The 24,004-nt window shown below is 37.7% G+C and overlaps 1 protein-coding gene across 1 annotated transcript in view; it reads left to right on the plus strand.

The window, feature by feature from the left end:
* The window catches only part of LOC150091651 (sushi, von Willebrand factor type A, EGF and pentraxin domain-containing protein 1-like), a 183,168-nt gene that overhangs the window by 2,977 nt on the left and 156,187 nt on the right, over nt 1-24,004 (plus strand). Inside the window, exon 2 of the mRNA XM_090376268.1 lies at nt 22,147-22,402. Coding sequence (XP_090232394.1) covers nt 22,147-22,402 — 256 coding nt within the window. The remainder of the gene's footprint in view (nt 1-22,146; nt 22,403-24,004) is intronic.

Below are 24,004 nucleotides of genomic sequence, written 5' to 3' on the forward strand. Positions count from 1 at the left end.
GTGATTTCAGGCGTGGATAGCAAGGTTTCTTTTCCCGGAAATTCGGGTTTTTCAGGTAAAACAGGCAAATCGACCAGAGGACACAAGCAATTTATGGACATATTACACGTGGGCCGATGAGTTAATTCTCGGATGGCACTAATATGACTTTTTTTTTCCTGTACTCAAAGAAGAACGTTTTCCTGGAACTACAGTAGTTTCATAATTACATCTATCCTTGCTCCACCCACCTGAAATTTCGAGATCATCAATGAAAGAACTAGTGTTCTTAAACTTAACGTGCAATCGTTTGACTTGTATTTATTAATGTTCAGAGTCCAGCAAATTACTCAGAGGATGGAATTAAGAATGATTTCTTAATACTAAATTTGGAATGAAAAAAATTTTCTGAATCAACAAGAAAATCAACCAGAAATAGGAATTCACGGATGCAATGACAATGACCCGTTGAACAAACACCACATGTGGTCAGTTTTACAATGCTTCGTCTTAAAAATATACACAAAACGACATGGATCTCACCAGACAGATGAACCCACAAAAAAATTTATGTACTGATGGAATACTTCCCCAGGCTATCAGCCTCAAATACTGAGGAGGATAACTTATTAGAGACCTTCGCCGGTAACGCAGTTAGGCGCTCAGGACTTTTCTTGCACCGAATTCAGATCATTTCTGCACAAAGGCTTGAGTTCAAATCCAGCCAATGACAGGAGGAATTTTTATGGCTTTTATTTCACAACGTGGCTGATTTAGTCGGTCTCAGGCAAGGGTTACATAGTTTTTTCAATCAGGTTTTTCGTCCAGCAAACTGCAAAACGACCGAAGAATACACATAGTCACCGACACAACATACTGACGCTCATAGCCTTATTTGCTTTGGTGCTTAACACAAATCTGTTCATATGCCGAAGAAATTACCTGATTCTCAATGTGGATTTAGAAAGAGACGATCCCCTACAGACCTAATTTTTACGGCAACACAGAAAGATACTCGAAAAGCCACAAGAGCATAACACAGACGTATATCTGCTGCTTAACTTCCAGAAAGTATATATATGATTATATCCACAGGGAAAGTCTATGAGAAATAATTAAGGGGAAAAGCTAATAAACCTACTCAAAATGTGTAACAACGACGAACGTCGTCTCAGCTTCCTTTTCAGGTTTACAGATATAAGACATGAGATACCATCTTTTCATTGATCTTAAACATTGGTCTAGAAAAGGTGATTAGAACTTTGAATGAATATTTCGAAAATGGTAATAATCTAAGGAAAATTGCAGGGATGTCTTGGCTATGCAGTTAATTTGGCCCTACTTGGAAAAAAAATAGGGATAATTGGAAATGGTGTTCAACCAAATAATTGAGCTGCTAATAAATCTAAATTAAATTAACACATCACTAAACCCGTCACAATCTAAAAATCAGACAATATATATATTATATATTTATAAATTTGTTTTTAATCTAATCAGTTAATTAAACTAAACTAATAAATATAAACTAGTAGCCTTAGATCATTGAAGCAAAACGGAAGACTTGAAAATTAGGAGAAACAAAAACATACAATTTCAGCGTAATAAAAGAGTCAAAACTGTGGATGAATTCAAATCTTGGCAACAACGTCAATAAGAGAAATAGCATTTAAACCATATTCCTACAGGGAAACAAAATCTGTACTGATTAAACACTCTTCTAAAATCAAAACTGATATCGAAAGAGCTTTGGAGCACTATTTGTTGATATTCAACATGGTGTCTTCAGAATCAGGGGAAAAAAAGAAAGAAATCCCTGAATGCACCAGTAACCCCAATAATAAACGACAGAAAAAGCAACAGGCTCAAATGAATTGGACACATAACTGGCATGCTCCGAACCAGAATACTAAAGACAATATTCGTGATGAAACTAGGCGAGAGAACTGGGGAAGGGACACTGGAAGAAATGCGAATACTACGTGAGGAATTATGCAAAAGGTATGTAATCATAAGATGGAGATAGACAGCAGAAATGAAGTATTGTGAACGCAAAATAAGAACCCTGCCTATATCCGATATAAGCCGAGTCACAGTCTTTACAAGAAATACTGTAAACAAGATCATGTGTTTGTTGAAAGGAAGAATTAGTCGAATGTTTCCTTAATAATGTATGTAATTCATTAGTAGGTCTAGCTATCACTTTCATATCCGTGCCCTTACATAAAAACAAATATTGATAAAAAGCATTTTATTACAATCCCATATGAAACCTGGTATAACAAACTGAATTATTTATGTAAGGGCATGGATATGAAAGTAATAGCTAGACCTACTAATAAATTACATACATTATTAAGGAAACTTTCGACTAATTCTTTCTTTCAACAAACACATGGTCTTGTTTTCAGCATTTCTTGTAAAGACTGACTCGGCTTATATCGGATCTACTCGGGGGGTGTTGGATTTTCGGGTAAAACAACATGAGGGTTCGGTACGCGCCGCGAAAGCAAACGCTTCAGAGTTGGCATTTCATGCTATGAATGAAAAACATTCTTTCCTCTTTAATGAAGCCAAAATAATTAATATCCAGCATAATTATAGTAAGTTACTTATTGCCGAAACTCTTCAAATGAAACTCTGTAGAAACTCGATTAACATTCGCAGGTCTTTTTTGATATCAGATGATTGGTCCTATAAATGCATGCGTGATGAAACCTAAATTTCCTTTTAAATACATACGCATAAGCGCATTTTTTAGTTTCATTCGATCCTGTGAACACGCGGCATCGAAAAGTATTTGTCTAACTTAAGGAAGAAGAAATCAGTCTTCACATATTTCATATTCGTCTTTTAATCTATTTGTAATTTTGACATAATGTTTTCCTATGCTGATAGTTGCCTCGCGGTGGATAATTTTGGAGTCGGGTTGGGGTCTCAACGGCAATTCCGGGTTATTAAATCGCTGTCGTACTGTCGGTATGGAACACATTAAAATGAATTGTATCAATTTTATCAATGTATTTTAATTGCTTTACGTGATGTACTATGAGAGTTGGAAAAGAAGCCTTCCTAAAAAGAGACCAAGGTAATCCCTGTATTATTTATTAAAGGTTGCAAAAAATATAGGAGATATTGGGCATATAATAGCTCTTATTACGCTAAAGTGTGTATATATATATATATTTTTTTTTTTTAACTTGGCAGATGCAGAAAAGGTGCGTTTCCTTATATCATTTAGCCATTCTATTCCTAAACCAAAACCCAATCCTATCCTATCTTATTTCACTTAAAAGAGAATCCACAATTTCCATGCTTGTTCTGTTTAACAACACTCAAATAAGTAGACATTTGTGTTTAAAACACAAATGTCTTAGTAGTAGACATTATTTACTACGAAATACTAGACGTGAATTAAACGTTTAACATTTCACAGCATAAACATATTACAAATAACACTTCATTTCCCCCAGAAAACCTGGTTTCTTTCAGTGATCTTTGCGTTATTTTCCTTCAGTGCAGTTGCTAACTTTGCACAATTCTCCTTGTGATGAAATATTATTCTTACAGCTGACGTGATTCGCCTCAAACCCATCTAAAACTTCTTGGCCCATATCCAAAACAGAGTAATCAGTCTGACCAATGATCACCTCTTTCATTTCACTTTTATCATACTGATGTTCATTTTTCTGTTGTATGCCTTTTTACAGATGCTTTCATAAACGTTGTTCTTCTGAATTGGCATCTGCAATTCTACCTCTTTCTCATAAACAACCGGCACACATTTATCAACTAATCAGTATCGTTTACAATTCAACTCCAAATTTACAGAACTAATCTTTATTTAAAATAACTTCATTTATTTTCTTTCATTCATATACTCGCGGGTAGCATAGTTACCATCCTTCCATATCGGGCGGAAAAAGCCTGAGTACGAATCCTGTCAATAACGCCAGGAAGTTTTATGGGGTTTTTTTTCCCACAACGTGTCTGGGTTAGTCGATCACAGACGAGAGTCGCATGGTTTTTCTCTCCGAAACTCCGGTTTTCGTCCAGCCGACCGAAGAACACAAACGTAATTACAGACGTAATATGCTGACGCCTCCTAGCCTTAGTTGCTTTGGTGCCAATACCTAACCTAAACCCTTTCCTTCCGTTTCCAAGTACAACCTTCCTTATAAGTAATTCCTTTCAAAACTGCATGGAACAAATGTAAAGGCATCTTATACCGCCAAAAATAAGAAAAATAGTTCCTAAAAATGTCTCAAAAATCTTTATTTCACAAATATTAAACATTAATCATAAATTACAAAACATAAGAAATGAAACGGTCACCTCTAAAAGAAAAACATCTAATGCAGTTGTTCAAAGTGGCCTCCATTTTTGTTCAATTCAGAATTCAGGGTGACAAATCAACGGCGCCTTGGCGTGTCCGTTACCTTAACGTTTTCGGCAGCTTCGAAAAATGAGATCTCTCAATCGTTCGTCTTGCGTAGTAATACATAACACCACAGCTTTTAAGTAACCTCACACCAAGTAATATAAGGCTGGTGTGAGATCTGGTTATTTATTTATTATTATTATTTATTATTTATTTATTTTTTTTGTTTTTTTTTTAGGAGCATTAGCAACTAAGGCCATATTGCTCCGGTGGTCATTCCCTGACCTTTCCGCATCCTCCGTATTTGGTGGTGACGGGCTTGAACCCCGGTCTAATCAAGAAGCGTGTGCTACGCACTGCTGCTCCTTCCCACCTGGCTACGGAGGCACCTGCGAGATCTGGTGATCGTCGGGGAGGGGGGTATTGTGTAAGGGCATTCTGACCAATCTATGGTTTGTTATACTTCGTATTTAAAAATTCAGATACATCATGGAAAAATTGGGCTGGCGCACCGTTGTGCATAAACCACACCTGCTATTTTCAAGGAGAGTCTTCAAGTAGTTCCACAGGTATGGCATTCGGGGAAACCTTGATCGCAAAAAATAAAAGACTAATAAGACTGTCCCGAAGAACACCACACAAACATTAAAGAAAAGGTTTTGATAATGAATACTGACAATAATATGTGGGTTTTTTTCGGACCACGTATGAGTGTTTCGAGAGTTGAGAATTCCGTTTCTTGTAAAACATGATTCATCTGTAACCAGAACATGACTGAGAAATTGAAGATCACGTTTACATTACAAAATGAGATACTGATAAAAGAATGCCTCCACATAGGCAGAGATTTCGCCCTAGAACGTGTAAAAAGGGGATGGTAAATTCCCAACCTAGAACCAGTATTGTTGAGTCATATTTCTGTAATGAAAAAGCTACGGTGATCATTGGTAATCATCTAATTTTTGTTTTGAAAATAAATATGGATGAATACACAGCAGTAACAGTACATTTTATTCGTAAAATCTAAAAAGGGAAACTGCGATGATCATTCAGATACGTTGTTTTATTTGTTATACGATCATATTTAATGTTTAACCCTAAGCATTCAACGTTTAGGGAGTTTTACATATCGGGGTAAAGTTAGTCGGCCTAGGATGAAGAGTGCGCTTATTATTTTTTTCCTGCGAACTCAACTCTGTCATCCAGCAATAAAGAAAAACCGATCATAGAATATAGACTGGTTATAGACACGGTATGCTGACACCTCTCGGCATTAGCTGTATCGACGCAAATTCAGAACAATCAAATTCTACTGTACGGGTGTGGGTAGGTAACATTTTTAATAAGTAAGGCAGTACAAAAATACACTGTGCTGCCACTTTATTAGTACACCCCTGCTGTGCACACAAATGATTTGTCCCACAATGTTGCAAGTCACATGACCACAATTGTGGATATAAATGCAGCAGAACAACCTTTCTAGTATCAGATAAGAATACAAACCGTAGCAAGAATGGGGAAAAGGAGTGATCTAACGGACTTCGAACGTGGCATGGTAGTACATGCAAGAAGTGCTGGACAAAGCATCTCTGAAACGGCAGTTCTGAAATTTTCACGCACCACAGTTTCAATGGTGTATCAAGAATGGTGCAATGAACAGAAAACATCCTCTCAAAGACACTCCTGTGGAAGAAAATCGCTTGTTGAGAGAGGTCGGAGGAGGATGGCTAGAATTTTGCAAGCAAACAGACTAGCCACAATGTCGCACATCACGTCAGAATACAACTTTGGTGCGCAGAATAAAATATCGCAACGGACCACTAGTTCCACTTTGTCGCGAATGGCTACAACAGCCGACGGCCACATTGCGTACCTTTGTTATCAATGAAGAACAAGAGAGCACGCCTCCTGTACGCACAGCAACACAAACGCTGGACTATCGAGGATTGGAAAACGGTTGCTTGGTCTGACGAGTCGAAGTTCCTGGTGCATCATGTTGATGGAAGGCTCAGAATTTGGCGAAAACAACATAAATCCATGGACCTGTCATGTCTGACGACTACTGTGCAAGGTGATGGGGGCAGTGTTATGGTGCGGGGAATGTTTTCTTGGCACAAGTTGGGTCCATTCACGTGATTCACGTCTGCCACACGAATAGATTCACGTCTGCCACACGAATAGATTCACGTCTGAATGCCACATCGTACCTAAACATCGTTGCTGACCAAGTGCATCCGTTCATGTTGACAGTTTATTCTCAGTCAGATGGTTACTTCCAGCAGGATAATGCGCCGGTGCACAAAGTTCGAATCACTATGGAATGGTTACAGGAACATGACAATGACTTTTCTTTGCTGCAGTAGCTCGCTCAGTTCCCCCAGATCTCAATCCTATTGAACATCTTTGGGATGAGCTGGAAAGGGCTGTTCGCTGCAGGCATACACTTCCGTCGAATCTCAAAGAACTGCGTGACACTCATGTCTGCATGGTACTCCATTCCCACAACGTTTTCAGGATCTTGTTCAATCCATGCCTGGACGAATTCAGGCTGTTTTGAAGGCTAAAGGAGGCTCAACACGCTGCTAGGTAGTTACCTAATAAAGTGGCAGCACAGTGTAGGTCGAGTTGGAATTGAACTTCTACCAGATATAATGAAGCGGAATGCTTCCAGAAAGGAATTTTCATGCGATCTGACAATAACCAGTTGTTAATCCGAAAAAGAAACATTTTGTCATTACCAAAACAGAGTTCAGTTGTTTTAGTTTAAATTCCAAGGCAGTTAAATCCACAAGACGGTGTGTTTTGTCTGTAATGCTTGCGGAAAGAAAACCTGAGTTTCCGAGAGAGGAAAAAAACAAACAAAAAGACATGCAGTCTTCCCCCAAGACAAAGAAAATCTCCCACGGTGTGAAAAAAACCCAATAGTTCCTCTGTCGAGATCTTTTCCAAAAAGCATGGACAAACATGGATGGTAATCTCTGTGCTTCCTAAGGGAGCCTTCTAGGTTGTTTAAGAAAATTGCCGTGATCAAGAGGAAGAGGCACAACGGGTATAATTAAAAACTGCTTAAATGCACGAATTTTCCCTGCATCCATTTTACATCAAGATCAAATGAATCAACTAGGGTACTGAACTTTAATGACAACAATATTTATCTTCAACTTGATCTGGTGCCATTTAGGCCAGCCCTCTCCCCACTGCCACTATGGAATTGAAAATTTGCATTAACATTAAATTTACATTAAATGAATTGTAAAAACGTTGATCGTCCCTCGACCGGAGAAAATCAAAGTTTGAAATGTTTTCGCGGCCACTAAATACACACACTGGATAAAAAAAAACGAACCTTTTTATTAATACAGTCACAAACAGAAGAAATGCAAATAGATTCAAAGAAAACTGAAATGCGTTGACTTTATACTCAACGAGACAACATGACATGTTGCCTCATTGAGTACAAAGACAGCGCAGCCTGTTCGATTGCAGCAATCAGAATGGAGAAAACGAGTGATCTATTAGACTTTGAAAAAGGTCTTATTGTGGATACAAGTTTATTATTATTAATATCAATTTATTTTCCGAAGAAATGTCCCTTTACAGCTATGCAGCTAGAAGACATGAATTACATACAGAGATAAAACATAAATACAGACAAATACATTGTATACAGAGCCAGATACAATATACGGCCTTAAACAGCCACTGGTGAAGATACAAAAACATAAAGTTACAACAAATACAAAAACATAAAGTTATAACAAATAAAAGTGCATACGGATACATCGGAGCGTGGATAGTGCGGCATCACAGAGAGTCCACCTAGAACATGACTAAGGAATACATGTCTGCAAGAATGGAAGCTCTGTATGTTCTGTCCTTGCAAAGTTTCTCAACGTCTATGGCTAATCTATTAAATATCTGGAAGGAGTTGTGTGGAAACATGTTGTCCAGGGAGGACATGCTTTGATCTGATCTGCTTTGATCTGTATGGGGAGGTGTTGGACTGGCATCTTCTCCTGTCGGACGGTCTGGCGATGATATCCCAAATATCGGGTGACTTCAGTTTTCCGGATAGAAGCTGAGAGAGGGTAAGAAGGTTCCTAGAGATGATGAGATACCTCCAAGGAAGCGTATTAAGATTGGTGACCAGAACAGATTTTGAGATTGTAGGTGTTAGCCCGGCAACCCTATTTAGCCATTTCAAGATCCAGAATTCCAAGGAGAGGAACCTGGCTTGGTATGATGAGGGTGCTGAGGACCATATAGTCGAGGTATATAATGGAATTGGGAAAATGCAACGAAGAATGTATTTGATGATAAGGTCCGGGTTATGGAAGTTGGAGATCTCTTGTTTTACTGCCCATAAAGCCGAATAGGTTTTCGTTCGAGTGGCATTAAAGTGAGGCAAGAAGGTGAGGTCTTTGTCCCAGATGATACCCAAATCTTTATGTTGGGTGACTTTTTTAACTGGAGAGTTCGCTATAATGATGTTCACATCGTTGGTATTTTTCTTCTTGGTGATAGAGAGTTGTGCAGTTTTCTCTTTATTAATGGATAGTCCAATCGCATTAAGGTAGTTTTCCAGTTCATCAAGAGCCACGATTCAAGAAACGAAAGACATAACTGGTTCGCAAAAGCATCCATCTCAAAGGTTTTTAATCATTGGAAAGCAAGCGGTTCGTCCACATCTCAAAGGCGTAAATGTGACAGAAAAACAATACTTCAAGAGCAAAGCCGTCGTACTTTAAGGAGGACTGTAAGGGAAAACAGGACATCCAGTGTGCAGTAAATTACATCTGAATTCAACCAAGGCCCAGAACTGCCCTATTTCAACCCGTACCATGCGCAGGGAATTGAAGAAATTGGGTATTGGAGGGTCGCCTGTCTATTCGGAAGTCACTCGTTTCAGAGAACAATAGAAAAATCCACTTGCAGGGGTGCCGAGAACGTCGTGATTGGACAGTGGAACAATCGAAGAAAGTCATGTAGTCAGACTAATCGCGATACACTTTGTTTTGTACTGATGGTAGGCAAAGAGTGGAGAGAGAATAATCTCACTAAGACAATCCAAGCATCTGGAGGTAGTATCATGGTATGTAAAACGTTTTGTATATCATTGTGTGTGTGTGTGAAGCGCCTAGGCAACTAAGGTATCAGGCGCGTCAATATTGTCTGTAAATTGCGTGCATTCTGTGGTCGAATTTGCCTATTTGCTGGAAGAACAACTCGAGTTTCAAGGAGAAAAACCATGCTACCCTCGCCTGAGACTGACTAGCTCAGCTCTGTTTTGAAGGGGAAAAAAAAAAAAAAGGCCCAAAAAATGCATCGCGTCATTAACAGGATTCGAATTCAGGGCTATTCTAACCGGTGTGTGGAGGACGGTGATTACATCTTCTGTGTTACCCGCAAGGGCTACGTACCCATGCTAAATTTCTAATTAATTTTTGTTATCCATAATGGATTAAAGGAGTGGGCAAATTATTAAAAAGAATGGGTTTTTAATGTAAATAAAAATTGCTCAGAACCGCAAGTGTATTATGTCTATGTGTGTTCGTACGCCGATTTGTATGTTGTATGAGCTGAAAAACCCGGATTAACTCACGAGGGAAGCACTCTACTCCCACCATCTGGAGCAGCTAATTACAGCCTCGATTGAAGAGGTGTTTAGAAATTCCTCCAGTCATTGATGGGAATCGAACCAAAGCTCCTCCAAAAGAGTGGCAGGGGGCGATGTATCGTGCCGAAGAGCTGCCACAGTAGATATCTTTAAGATAAAATAAATATTTTGTTTCACCCACTATTTTGCCCATCATCATCAGCCATTTTCAATCCACTGCAGGATGAAGGTCTCTCCAGCAACTTTCCAGTTCCTTCTGTTTTGTGCAATGACCATCCATTTACTACCCACAAACTCATGAATTTCATCTATCCATCTCCGCCGTTGTCTTCTAGGTTTTCTTCTAGCTCCTCTTGGGTACCATTCTGTTATTTTCTTAGTCCATCTGTCATCGTGTCTTCGAGCTATGTGTCCCGCCCAAGACCATTTTAGTTTTTTAGTTTTGATAAGAATGTCCCTTACTTGAGTTTGCTGTCTAATCCATGTGTTTCTCTTCTTGTCTAACAGTTTTGCCCATCTACTTGTAAATAATTTTTTCTCTCCAAAAAACCCTCTGTTTCTCAGATCCAGCACAAGTACCCCAAGGTTAAATTAAAATTGTCCGGAAGACATGCATAATAATACCTACATGTATAGCTTAATGGTGTAACATATGACAGTTAAGACAAGGAAGTTAGTTTAGTAGAATAAAAAAAAAAAAGAAGGCAGAGTAATCAGGATTCTCAATGAATCATGATTCATTTAGAATTCTGATGAAGAAATGAGAATTGATTCATGATTAATTGAGGATCCTGATGAAGTAGGGTAGAATAATAATAAAAAAAAGATGGAAGACAGAATAACCATGATTCTCAATGAATCATGATTACAGATTAAGGATTCTCTACGAATAACTGAAATTTTACATTAAATAAACTGCACATAAATGAAAAATTAGTGGAGTCACTGCTTGAAGTTTTCTTCATCTGCTACATAGAATACTTGTGTGATTTGATTTCACTGTCCGTGATTACAATAATTTTTATTAAATAACTTGTGCTATTAAATTTGCGGGAAGCATGGCATACCGCCTTTGAGCAACCTTGACCTAAGAAAAAAGAATTTCCAAAAGTAATGCTAGACCATCAGGTGTACTAAATAAGCCCTCCCATGTAGAATTAAATAAATAAATAAATTTTCTGTTTATACTCCGGGACGACCAAACGGTCAGAGGAGTTCACAAGATAGACAGAATACAAGAAACAGCACCGTATTCAGCAGTCACGGCCTTGAACCCCGGTCACTCAAGGCACGTGTACTTATGCACCCGCGCGCCTGACCACTAGGCTACGGCGGCCTATTTTTGTTGGTGGAATCGCCGCTCTCTCCACACCGGGTGGCTCATTTTTCATTGGGGTGGTCCTAATTCAGTGATCATTTAGTATATATTCATTGCTGTAACTCACGGTGAAAAAGTTCCCGGGTTATCTGGTTTCTAGTTTGCTTGACACATCAACGATTATTTTTTCCTAGGCATCTGAGATTTTTAGATTTTGCAATTACATAATTTCATAATTTTTCTTTTTTTTTCATTTGATCATAAAAAAAGTCTTTTGTGAGCTACATTTTATTCGATTTCACCCACACATACACACATTTATGGTTATCGGGAATGTTTGAAAGCAGACTGCTCTTATTAACAGTGAATATGTTCTCGTCAGTTATATCTTAATTTGATCATATTTAAGTGACACGTCTTTTCTGAAGCATTCCATCGTCGAATAAATATTGAATCATAGTACATTTTTCAGCCAAAATTGGCAATTGCTGACCCATGCAAAAAAAAAAAAATAATAAATAAAATAAAATAAAAAATAATAAATAAATATCGACAGTATCAATTTATTTTATCAAGATTTCATACATGAATAATAATTCATGATTGCAACAGTTACAATTTATAAACGCTATTATATTATTTTCGGTTAGCCAATTTCCTAGAAGAGGTGGGGGAGGGTTCGAGGTCGTTTCGTATTGCAACCGTTAAGCAGGGTAGAAAGAATCAAGTCAAAATAATTATACGCAGCAGGTATAAAGTCATTGTGTATGTATATTTCTAAAAATACATCTTCAGTGTTAATAAACAAAAACAATAAAAACATGTTTGAAAAAATATTTATTATAATAAGTTCAAGATTTACCACATTGCGACGCGATTACAAAATGAACAGGTACACTGCATAACCAGTCATCGCTTGGCAAGGCCTCCACAGCCTCCATACACTATGGACGTCGGAGTGGGGGTCACCCACTGAATTTAGGTGACACTCAGTGTACGTAAATAATGAACCTTAATTAATACAGGTGGATCAAAATTCGAGCGGACCTGTCTCCACTAGCGTGCGACAGGTCCGCGATTGACCACTTGCCGGCTCTGTATAAAGCATTTATAAATTGTTCGTATTTATGCATATGGAAGAAAAAAACCTGAGTTTCTGGAAGAAAAATCTTACACTTCCTTCTGAAACCAAATTAAAGTAATCCCAGTTCGAAGGGTCCTCGACCTTTACAATTCCAATTCGGAATGTCAATAGCTGAACGTACTCTAATTTCAGCGGCAAGGGCAGTGTAATACACTTTTACAGTTGCTTTGCTAGCAATATAACATATGAATACAAAAGCCAAATAGCCCAGTGACCATTTTAAACGGCGAAGTAAGAGATTGTTGTTGTTATTTGGTTTTTAGGAGCATTAGCAACTAAGGCCATATTGCTCCGGGGATATGAGGTGGTCATTCCCTGACCTTTCCGCATCCCAGTATTTGGTGAAGTAAGAGATGTTAAATGGTGGTTCAATTTTCAGGTTGAAAAGAAAAAAAAACATTATAAGAGCTTTATCTGCATAATGTTATTTTCGAAACCTTGAGACCGACTAACTTGCTCATGGGATTAAAAAAAAAAAAAAAAAAAAAAAAAGGGATGAATTTTTATTAATGTTGATATGGGGATTCAAACCCATGCCGTTTTCCATATGGTAAAAAAGTATAACCTATTCGCGAAGCCCTAAGGGGAAAGAGTGTCAAATAATATACAATACAAATGGACAGTGAGCTATTCCTTCTCCTAAAAAAAAAAAAAAACTGGATAATTAAATTTATCCAATTGCAGTTTTTACTTTTATCCAATTTACAAATGTCTAAAAGCCTTGTAATTCAATGAATTTCATTATTCAATTATTATTTATTTATGAGGGTGGGGAAGAGTCGGGAGCTCATTGATTCCAAGTTTCCACTGTAAATTTATTTATTAATTTAATTAATCCACAAGCAATACAATGCAGCGACCAGTTACTATTTTTAATGCATGTGTAATTAGTATAGTATACATATGAGTATATTTCACAAAAGCACAATAATACATTGGTCATGTTGTCTAAAATAAGCCCAAAAGCGAATATACAAGCAAGTTTAAAAATTGGTTTTTAAGACGGAGAGCAAAAGAGATGGTGAGTCCATATGATTAACAACCGGGAATTGTGGATTAAAATGATATCTACGTTTCATGATTCTTACAAGTACAGTAGAACCTCATTAATTCATACTAGCGGATAGGGAATGGGGGTTAGTCCGAATTATAGAATATAATAATACATAAATAAGTATTTTAAAGTCGTTCATACAAACAAGCAATTTTATTCACAACCCAGCAACGTAATACGTTAATTTAGATGGTATTAGGTCACAAATATCGAATGAAAATGAATTTTTTTGAAAATATTTGTATTTAAAACAAAATAGAATACAAAGAGTTCAAAATCAAACAGAACACAAATAATACGATTATGAAAAATTAACTTTATGTTAAACGTTAATAACTATAAATTTAATCAGGTATACACAGTTCCTCCACAAAATTGGAAATTTTCTATTATGAAAAGTTATCGAGTTGTATTGCTATTTCATAGCTTTGTTCTTCGTTTCTTCTGAGTATAAAAATAATTTTCGAATTCTTTGTCAGAATCAATAAATAGGAGTAGAAGTGTCAAAGCAGCTTTTGGCTTCGTGTAATTTGACTTTTTATTCTTATTTTTCTTCATTTCCCAGTTTACCCGCCGATTTTTCCTAACTGGAATTCTGTAGCTCATCATCTTCTAGCCACGTTCTTAGATGCCCAAATTAATATCTTTGCCACTGTTGTGCAATATATTTTGACGATACATCTTTCATTCCATCTAAATAAATACGAACATCGTCATCATTTAATAGTTTGTTCCATACACTTACTAATGCACTCTGCTTTATTTCATTTCTACCCTCAGCGCAATTGTAAATATTACATTATGCTGTAATTTTCAATATTGACCACTGTTTTTTCGCCTGTTATCATCGAAAAAAACAATCCAAGCAATCTTCAACTTTTTTTCTTTTGACATTAACGTTTTTGACAGCTAAGCATGTTTCCCTGACATGAAGTCTGGTACTGGCAGGTAAGAAAAGACATCTGATATTCATTTGATTAGTGAATCTGATTGATGACTTCATATGTGGCACAAACCAGAATACTACACTGAATCATTCTAGATCTGGCGAAACTTACACTGCGGATATTAATAGCTATCAAACTCAATACAGTAGTCACTTAGGAGCTGGGGCCTACTACACAGGGCTTCCGTATGAAATAAAGTAGGGCAAGAAACATGTATTGACAACTGTACAGGTGTATCGGGATAAATAACAACGAATACACAGGCTCATTTCCCTTATTCGCAGGAAAGTGCACCTGCTGGCACGTTTATAAATAATTCAGATAACCTGCTTCGACGATAACACCAATCGACATCACATTCACCAAGTGTTAATGCTCCAACATCACTGTACTAACAGGGAAAATTACCTACCTCGTATGCCATTGTTTGGGGCCCCTTTAATAACGTTGACGTGCAAGGATGTCATTAGAGTTCATTCACAGACTCAGCCTATATTCCACCCACAACATAGTGGTCAGTCACTTAAATTCTAGGTGATTCAAACCAGGATGTCTCTCGTGGAACACCAACTGAAGCATTAACTAGAGCACAGGCTTTGCACAAGAATAAAGTAATGCTCATCAGACTAATGCCACTAGCCAGCCTACCATTAGCCTTGAGAGTTGCATGTATGGAGCAACGACCGATTCCGTACGCGTGAATTTCTGTCAGGTAGCGAGGCACCAGAAGCAAAAATGTGGCACCAGCATACTCCTGTTTCATCAATACATGAGCCCAATCTGACATGCAAGCATTACTGTCTTCGAAAATCTGGCCAGAACAGTCAAAAATGAAAGAATATCGTGAGAATATCTTTCGTGGGAACAATCAGCCATCACCAACTTGTTCCTCAAGCACACATGCATTTACGCAAAGTCGTTTTTTTCCCAAAACGTGCGAAGCTTAGGTAATACCCTGCACCAGTTACAATCGCTGTTATTCCTCGAAGATCTCCATTATACCCACTTAGTTAAAGACCCAGTTTATCGTTCACAAGCATTTAGATATTCTAATCCAAACCACACCACGCAGGTAAATTTTTAATTGCAGAAACTCTATGAGGAATGGTGGCATCATGATCTTTTATCTCTGCGACAACCCTCCTTGCAACATTATGTACAGCTCAACTGATACTCGTAGCTTTGAAGCACTATGTGCCACATTCATGCAAGGTGACTCCTCTATCCAGATTTGCATTGTATACCTTCCTTCTAGTCATAATGAATGTTAGCAAACAGAACTCTAAACTTGGATTTGTTTTCACCTGAAGCAATCTATCCACACATTAGTTATTATTATTATTATTATTATTATTATTAGCCATATGGTACAAGGAAGCCTGAGGCTTATGCTGCACCAGACAAAAAAAAAAAAAAAAAAATTCCCGCGTTACCCCCCCCCCGTGTGTGTGTGTGTGTGAGAGAGAGAGAGAGAGAGAGAGAGAGAGAGAAGTAGAAAGGCATCACCAAGAAAGAGAAGAATGATGATATCCAGCTCAGGACCCTAGGTTTGCCAAGCCCATACTCACCAGATGTGAGCCCCCGTAGTTGCTGGTGATTTTAACATACCACAAACAAAACATTATGAAGCGAAATCCAATCTAGATGCGACACTCCTCCTATTCGGCCAAAAGGGAAAAAAAAAAAAAAAAAAAAGAACCAACGCCACCTACTAGAAGCCAACAGCGACTTGACCTCCAAGTTACTCCACAAACATTTAAATTCGCCTCTGACCACAGCCTTCTCAGCTGCGAATTCCGACTTCCCTCCACGGAACTTGTCTGCAAAAATAAAGAAACTAAGCTTGTTTTCTGAACTAATTTTATAAATAAGGATCTCATATTTCATCGTCTCACAACAGTTGACTGGAACAGTATGTTTATACTCAATATTGAGCAAGCTGCAGTAACAAATGAGTTTTCAAAAATTGCTGTTGAAGGCATCAAAAAATATCCAGCTCTCATTAAGAACAAATTATTGGTTCAATCGAGAAGTGAAATCTGCTTTCGTCAAGAAGCAGAATTCATTGCGAAGGTGGCAAAAATCGCGAGCATCCTCAGATTTCACTACCTCCAAAAAAAGTGGGAGATGGAAGAAATCCCAGGTGCCGTCTGACACGAACATACCTCCAAAAAAGACAGAACGACCTACCTCAAGAAGAAAAGAGAAGCTTACTATGCATCTGCAGCTGATAGACTCAGAAAAAGTAGAATTCAACAGCGTCAGAGACACAATTTTGCTATGGATGAAGACGTCTTTCTTCGATGGGCTGAGATCACTTTTAATCAATTTCCTGAAGTCAAAACTGCCTTCGAACTTCCTGGAAATTCCAGTTAATGCATGGTCGCCCTGACTTCCACTGAAATCTCTAGAGAGCAACTGATCACTGTATTTAATAAAATGCCGACAAGCCGGTTGTTTGGCCTGCCCAATTTTCCTCCTTCATCATATAAAGCTGCAGTCCATTGATAATTGATCTCTTGTTGCATATTTTCAAAGAAATCGTGCGCACTGCACTGTTTCCCATAATGTGGAAACAATATACAGTACTGTCTCAAAGTCTCAAGTCAGTCTCGAAGATGAAGAACCCAAAATATCACAAAGATTTCAGACCCATAGCAATAAGTTGCACCTTGCTAAAATATTCGAAAAACTGATATACTCCGCAATCTCCAACCACTGCTTTTACCACATGCCTGCTCACCTCCACACAGCTATCACTAAAAGATGGATAACCACCAATATTCTGGAGGCTAAACAGAATACAGGAGGTCCTTAATAACAAATACGAACTGGGCATCATCTTTCTTGATATAAAGTCTATCTTTAAAAAAGTCACTGTCTCGGCTCTTCTTAATATTCTGAAAAATTTTAACATCCATGGAAAAATTCTTCTGATCTTGGCATCCTTCAAGAGGCACCTTTCAGTTTCTCCGTGAACTACACTACTACAAGAGGAGTCCCACAAGGTGAGGTTCGCTCCACCCTGTTGTTGAACTTGAACCATTCCTTTCCAGTCATCCTGATATGCTATCGTATGGGTACGGCCTCAAGCTCTTTATCCGTTCTGATGACTGAAATCAAGTTCCCAGAAAACTTGACAGACTACTCAATTATGAATTGACTTATACAGATCTACTTAAACTCAATTGGCCTCCAATGACCAGTTTGCAGACGCATACCCCATTGTTCATGTATGCGTCTGCAAACTGGTCATCTGCCCCATCTAGTCAGCTGGCGAAATTCCTCAACATTGAATAATGGATCCTCCGATGGCTAAGTAGAGTTGGTTACTCGGAACCCACCAACCATCTCAAAGTCTGTGATGCGTGCAAACCTGCAAGCCATCCGATAGAAACAACTCGTTGCTGCTAGAAACATCACTTCTTTTTCAAAGTAATTGTGGAAATATCCTTGAAAGAATGTTAGAATGGTATCACTGACTTCTTGTTTAGGAAAAGTCTCCATTCTGCATAAATAATATATCAAAAAGGCAGTGCGAATTAGTGAGATTTTACTGTAAAATAACTTTAGCTTAACCTTGCTCACTATAATCTTAATGGAGGGGCGAGAAAATAACAGTATGCCCAGAAGGGGAAGAATAATAAAGCTGATGTTGCAGATGAACTCAACAGTTACTTTGCATCGATATTTACAGAAGAAAAACCCTTTAAGTTAATGAGAAATTATGGGAGTGAAGTTGAAAAAAAATGTAATTTTTAAATTTCACATGATTATTTAATGAAAAAACTTTCGAGTTTTATCATTAATAAATATACCCTATACTTTAAGGGAGACGGCAAGTGAGTGTATTGAACCATTGGGGCTAATTATGAGAGCATCACTAGACAGAATAGATTCCGTTGGACTGGAAAGGTGCCAATGTATCTTCAATATATAAGGGCAGTTCTAAGAGTGTAGTGGGAAATTACGGACCGATCAGTCTAACTGCGGTAGTAGGGAAAATCATGGAGGCAATGATCAAGGATGGAATTCAGGATCATTTGGATAGAAATGGAATTCTGAAGGATACGCAGTATGGTTTTGTAAAGGGAAAATCATGTTTAACGAATCTGTTTAGCTATTTTGATGGGGAAAAACTCGTGAGCTGGATTTAGGGAATAATTTCGACATAGTTTATTTGGATTTCATCAAAGCATTTGACTCAGTCTCACATGCCCTGTTACTTTATAAGCTGGAACAGGTTGGTATCACAGGAAAAACCCTTAGATGGATAGCTTCAGAGCAGGAGGCAGAGGGGTTGTGATAAATGGTTATTCCTCATATTGGGTTAATAAGAAGTGGGACTCCCCAAGGATCAGTATTGAGACCATTGTTTTTTTTATTATTTTTTTTTATTTTCTTAAATGACATAGATGAAGGGATAGACGGTGTGATGTCTAAATTTTCAGATTGTGTAAAGATTGGTAGAGTAGTTAATGATCACCGCCAAGCAAAGCTTTTTCAGAGTGACCTAGATAGATTTCAGAGATGGTCAGAAAAGTGGCAGCTATGCTTTAATCCAGCAAAGTGAAAGGTCTTACACCTGGGGAACAGTAACCCCAAAATAACTTTATACACTTGGTGAAGTTGAACTAAAGTCAGAAATGGAAGAAAGGGACTTGGGAGTTACGATAAGGTCAGACATGAAGTTCTCCGAGCATTGTAGACAGGTTGCAAGGAAAGCCCATAGTATTCTATCGATGATTTATCGAACATTTGCTAGTAGAGATAAGGACGTCATAATCCCATTATATAAGGCTATTGTTAGACCACACTTGGAATGCTGTGTTCAAGTGTGGAGACTGCACCTAAAAAAAAAAAAAAAAAAAGGTATCGAGATTCTTGAAAAGGTCCAGAGACGAATAACTAGTTCGCATGGTGAGATCGGTAAAGGGACGTCCTTATGAGGAAAGACTTCGAATATGTGTGTGTTGCACAGCTTGGAAACTAGGCACCTTAGAGGCGACTTGATTGAGGTGTTTAAAACTCTAAAAGGCAATAGTAAAATGAATGAGAATGAAATTTTTAGTTATAAATGATTTAAGAATTAGGGGCCATATATTCAAGTTACAGGAAAGATGGTTAGACTGGATTGCAGGAAGTTATATTTTAGCCAGCAAGTTATAAATTGCTGGAAAAAAATTACCTACATGGGTGGTAGAGGTTGACAGTTACCTAAGGGAGGAAATGCATAGATTGTCTATTTCCTTTTCTCTTATTATTAATTATTAATTAATTATTTTATTATTATTATTTATTTTTTGGTTGGTGCAGCATAAGCCTTGGGCTTCCTTGCACCATATGGCCATTATCAACACTTTACTAATACATTACTAATACTTGTAAATGTGCTTGAATAGGGTTGAAATGGCCAACGGTATGAAATGGAACGTTTAATTGAATTAAGTAATGTTAAGGCTCGATAAACAGCAACAAGAATTGTGACACCAAAATCCTTGTGATATTTAGCGACTGTAATCGGACACAAAATAATCAAATAATATTAAAGACACGAGACGATCTTTTAGATGAAATCGGCACATAACCTGCATTTATTGTGCTTTAGCGACATTTATTTGCAAATGATAGGATTACATATTACATGCCTTAAGTATCATGTCTGAAAGAAAGTAATATTTTTATAATGCACGTTTTATTTAAAAAAAAAAAAAAAAAAGCAAATGAGACATCGCAGATAGTTAAGTGGCCAAGACCGTAGTTCTTCCCCTCCGTGTCGAAAAGGGGCCTGGATTCGATTCTAGTCGAGGACTGCATGAAATGAACAACTTTTTTCTTCACATTGTAACTGAGATAGTCGGACTTTGGTAAGGATTATATGGAGTTTTCTTCCAGAAACTCGGTTTCTAAATCCCCAAGACGCTCACAGAATACAGTACTTTCTGGGAAATCTTTATATGTAATATGTAGACAAATATACGTGAGGAGTATATTTTTTGGAAAACGCAAGAATTAATTTTTGGGAAAACGGCAGCAGAGAGGAGGAGGAGGAATTCTCCTTGTCTTCCCTTTTCGAATTTTGGGCCTTTTCCAGTCCAGGTCCAAGTAGAATGGATCCAATTATAGAATTAAGTTACGGGGGAGCGGAGTCTTCCCCAACTTCCTTAATCATCAAAGTCCCATTTTTTCATTAAATTTTGGAATTTAGAACTCGTTCGACAGGTTTTAAAGCTAAGCACAACTCTGTCAGTTTTTAACGCCGTCGAAATTGCTGTAACACTTTCGATTCAAAAGCTGCTGAAGAAATTCGAAGATAGGTTAAAAAATATAATCAGATGAGGCAAGATTAATGAATTTTTACCTGTATCATTATTGCAACATGGCATTTGGCGTTATCGTAAAGAAGCAGGACGTTGAATGTTTTTTTTTTTGTTTTTTTTTCAACGTAGGTCGCTTTGATTTATGCGATCCGATTCTTGACAGTATTCGCTGCGAAGGAGGTCTGTGCTCGATGTATCCTGTACCGGGATCCTCGTTGTACTTGTATAGAGGTTGGGTATAAAGAAAACAGAATCGGTTTAAGGTCATACAATGTCAATCCTGAATTTTACGGTTCATCTATTAGGGTTTCCTTTTAAAAAATCGTCTGTGTTCCAAATCCGTATAGAATAATACAGTTTGTAAAAACAGGAATATAGCAGACCTCCTATCTCTCGAGCAAACTGCACAGTTTGAGGTACGCTTCATAAAGTAAAGAAAACCTCGTGGGTAGTAGCACAGTTGGTATACAATCGCCGTCCTCCCCACACTGGATGGAAAAGACCTGAGTTCGAATCCCGTCGATGACGTGAGGAATTTTTATGGGCCTTTTCCACAACGTGGTTGCGTTGGTCGGTCTCGAGTGAGGGGGGGTAGCGTGGTTTTTCTCCCGGAAACTCAGTTCAGTTTTTCGTCCAGAAAACAGACAATTGACCACAGAACACACGCAATTTTCCGACAGTATGTGCGGAGCAATATGGCCTTAGTCGCTGATGTTCCTAAAACTCTACAACAAAAACAACAACATAAAGTAAAGATAGCATAATGCTGAAGTGGTCAACCAGCGGCCCGCGAGCCCCATGCTGTCCACTCCTTCATATTGGAAGCGTAACACTTGAAGGAGGCCATGTAGGCAGCCTTCAAGTGTTACGCGTCCTCTCGGTTTAAAACTTAACGTATCACAAAACACAGTTTCACATTGACTTTTAAAAACGACATTTCTATATCTTTTCGATACTGCTTTCTCATATTTTATGTATCTTCCTCAGAATTTAGCTATTATATTTATAATAGGAATGTTATTAATATTATGCAATAATTGGTGGATTTTTGTATTTAATTTATTTAATGTAAAAAAAACTGTAAATACGAAAGTATATAATAAAATTAAATTCAACTTCAAAAAATGCACATTTAGTGGAAGCCTTGCGGTCCACTTGCCAAGACAAATCATGCGGCTAGCGACGGTCAGCATTTTATGTTTTGGCCCCTAGCCTTTTTTGGCCGCTCTGGCTTAATGCTTACATATGTACATATTACATGTGTACATGTGTATTACATGTACACATGTAATACACATAACACTATTAAAAACCTAAGGATGCAAACCTTTTCTATTGAAAGCCTATTCTAACAACTGATATTTACTATTTTTGATTTGTATTTAGGAAGTTTTGGAAAACGCCCGGCCTAAATCCACCAAAGCAGTATTCTTGGTAACAGATGGCTATTCTAATGGCGGTGATCCTAGGCCGGCTGCGAAGGTACTCCGAGATCAAGGAGTTGAAATGTTCACCTTTGGAATTCAAAATGGAAACGTCCGTGAATTGTATGATATGGCCTCTGACCCTCCTGAGGAACACAGTTATATCTTGGACAGTTTTGAGGAATTTGAAGCCTTGGCTCGAAGAGCACTCCATGAAGGTAAGAGTTAATATAACTAATGACAGTAATGGAGTTGAAAGTGTTCACTATATACATCACTAACAAAATCTCAAATCTGTTACGTCAGCCTAATAAATTAAAAAAATAATAATAATAAATAAAGGGTCTTACTTTCTTTCCAGTACAGTACCATTCAGGTCAATAAACTACAACAAAGTGATAATTAAGGCTAACTTAACATAAAGAATCATTTTAATCTTTGGATAGATATTTACGCTCCTGACTAAGTTCGAAGAATCACTATTCAATTTCTCACTTCATTTCTCATTTCACACTTCAATTTCTCAGCTCTACCTGAGAAATTGAAGGATGGAGCAACAACATGCGGCAGCAGGCGCATAAAGAAAACCCGCCCAGCCTCTGAAAATCGCAACAGTAATAAAAGGGGCACAAATATACACGTAAAAAGAGAAATCGGGGAAAATACGACATAGTTGTCTGCAAACAATTTCAGTTTAAAACATGAAAGGTTTTAGACTAAAATTGCGCATCGTACCAGGCTCTTAATGTGAGAACCCAAAAGAAGGAACTGCAGATCGCCGCAATCAGCCGAAACTGCAGTAGAAGAAAACGTAAACAAAACAACCCCCAATGAGATCAGAAAGGTGACCTCCAGAAACACCCCTTCAATGGTAAAACAAACCACCCTTTCATAGGGCACAGCTTATCTTAGGTTTGGGATAAACTGCTATCTTCCTATTTTAAGTGGGCCTATGGGTGTTCGCCCCTTTTTTTGTTAACTGTGGAGTTTTTTTTAATTTCCACTATTCTTTTTTGTTTTCTCCTCCCACTTTTTAATTGGAAAAAAGGCCTTGCGCTTAGGGTTGCATATCATACAAGTTTCTAGAGACGACCGACTAACTGGTTAAAATAAATTTATTAAAATAAATAATATATACATAAAATACTTTTTAATGTATTATTTAATATACGTATTAAAACATGTATTTAAAATGCAATGTATTTAATATATTACTACTATATTTAGTGCTGTTCATCGCCCTTGAGTTTTTGTGAAACACACTACCAAGAAAAAACATCAGTCTCACTCCCATTTGTGGCGGCATGGTGAAAAGGAAATACTGTACAGTATATTCAAATCAGGGAATTACATGATATAATCACATATCGAAACTGAATGTCGAGATAGCCAATACGAGTGATATGACCGACTTCCAAAAGATACTTATTACTATCAGGAAAATATGACGAGAGATAATAGCAAGAACTATGGAAATCACAGAATATCTATTGTCGAGCAATTGCGGAATACACTCAGAATACTTTTTACAACCCATACTTTTACACCAATATCAACCCATATTTGATCGCGCAATGCAGAGGAAACTGAAATCTGGGATGTGGCAGCCACCATCCTATCCTTAATAGAACGTTTCGGTCAAAAATCGGGAAAAAAAAGACTACAGTTGTTTTTGAATACCGCAGACAAGTAATGTATTGTTGTCCAATGAATCCCAATTTATGCTTTTTTTTAACAGGAGGCAGAGCTAGAACGTGGGAGCAACCGCATAAAACGATGGATCAATAATGACTCCTCCCTACTGTACAACCTGCGGATGA

The sequence above is a fragment of the Mastigoproctus giganteus genome, chromosome 1, assembly GCF_048544385.1.
Source record: "Mastigoproctus giganteus isolate SK-2022 chromosome 1, ASM4854438v1, whole genome shotgun sequence".
In the NCBI taxonomy this organism is placed as follows: Eukaryota; Metazoa; Arthropoda; class Arachnida; order Uropygi; family Thelyphonidae; genus Mastigoproctus; species Mastigoproctus giganteus.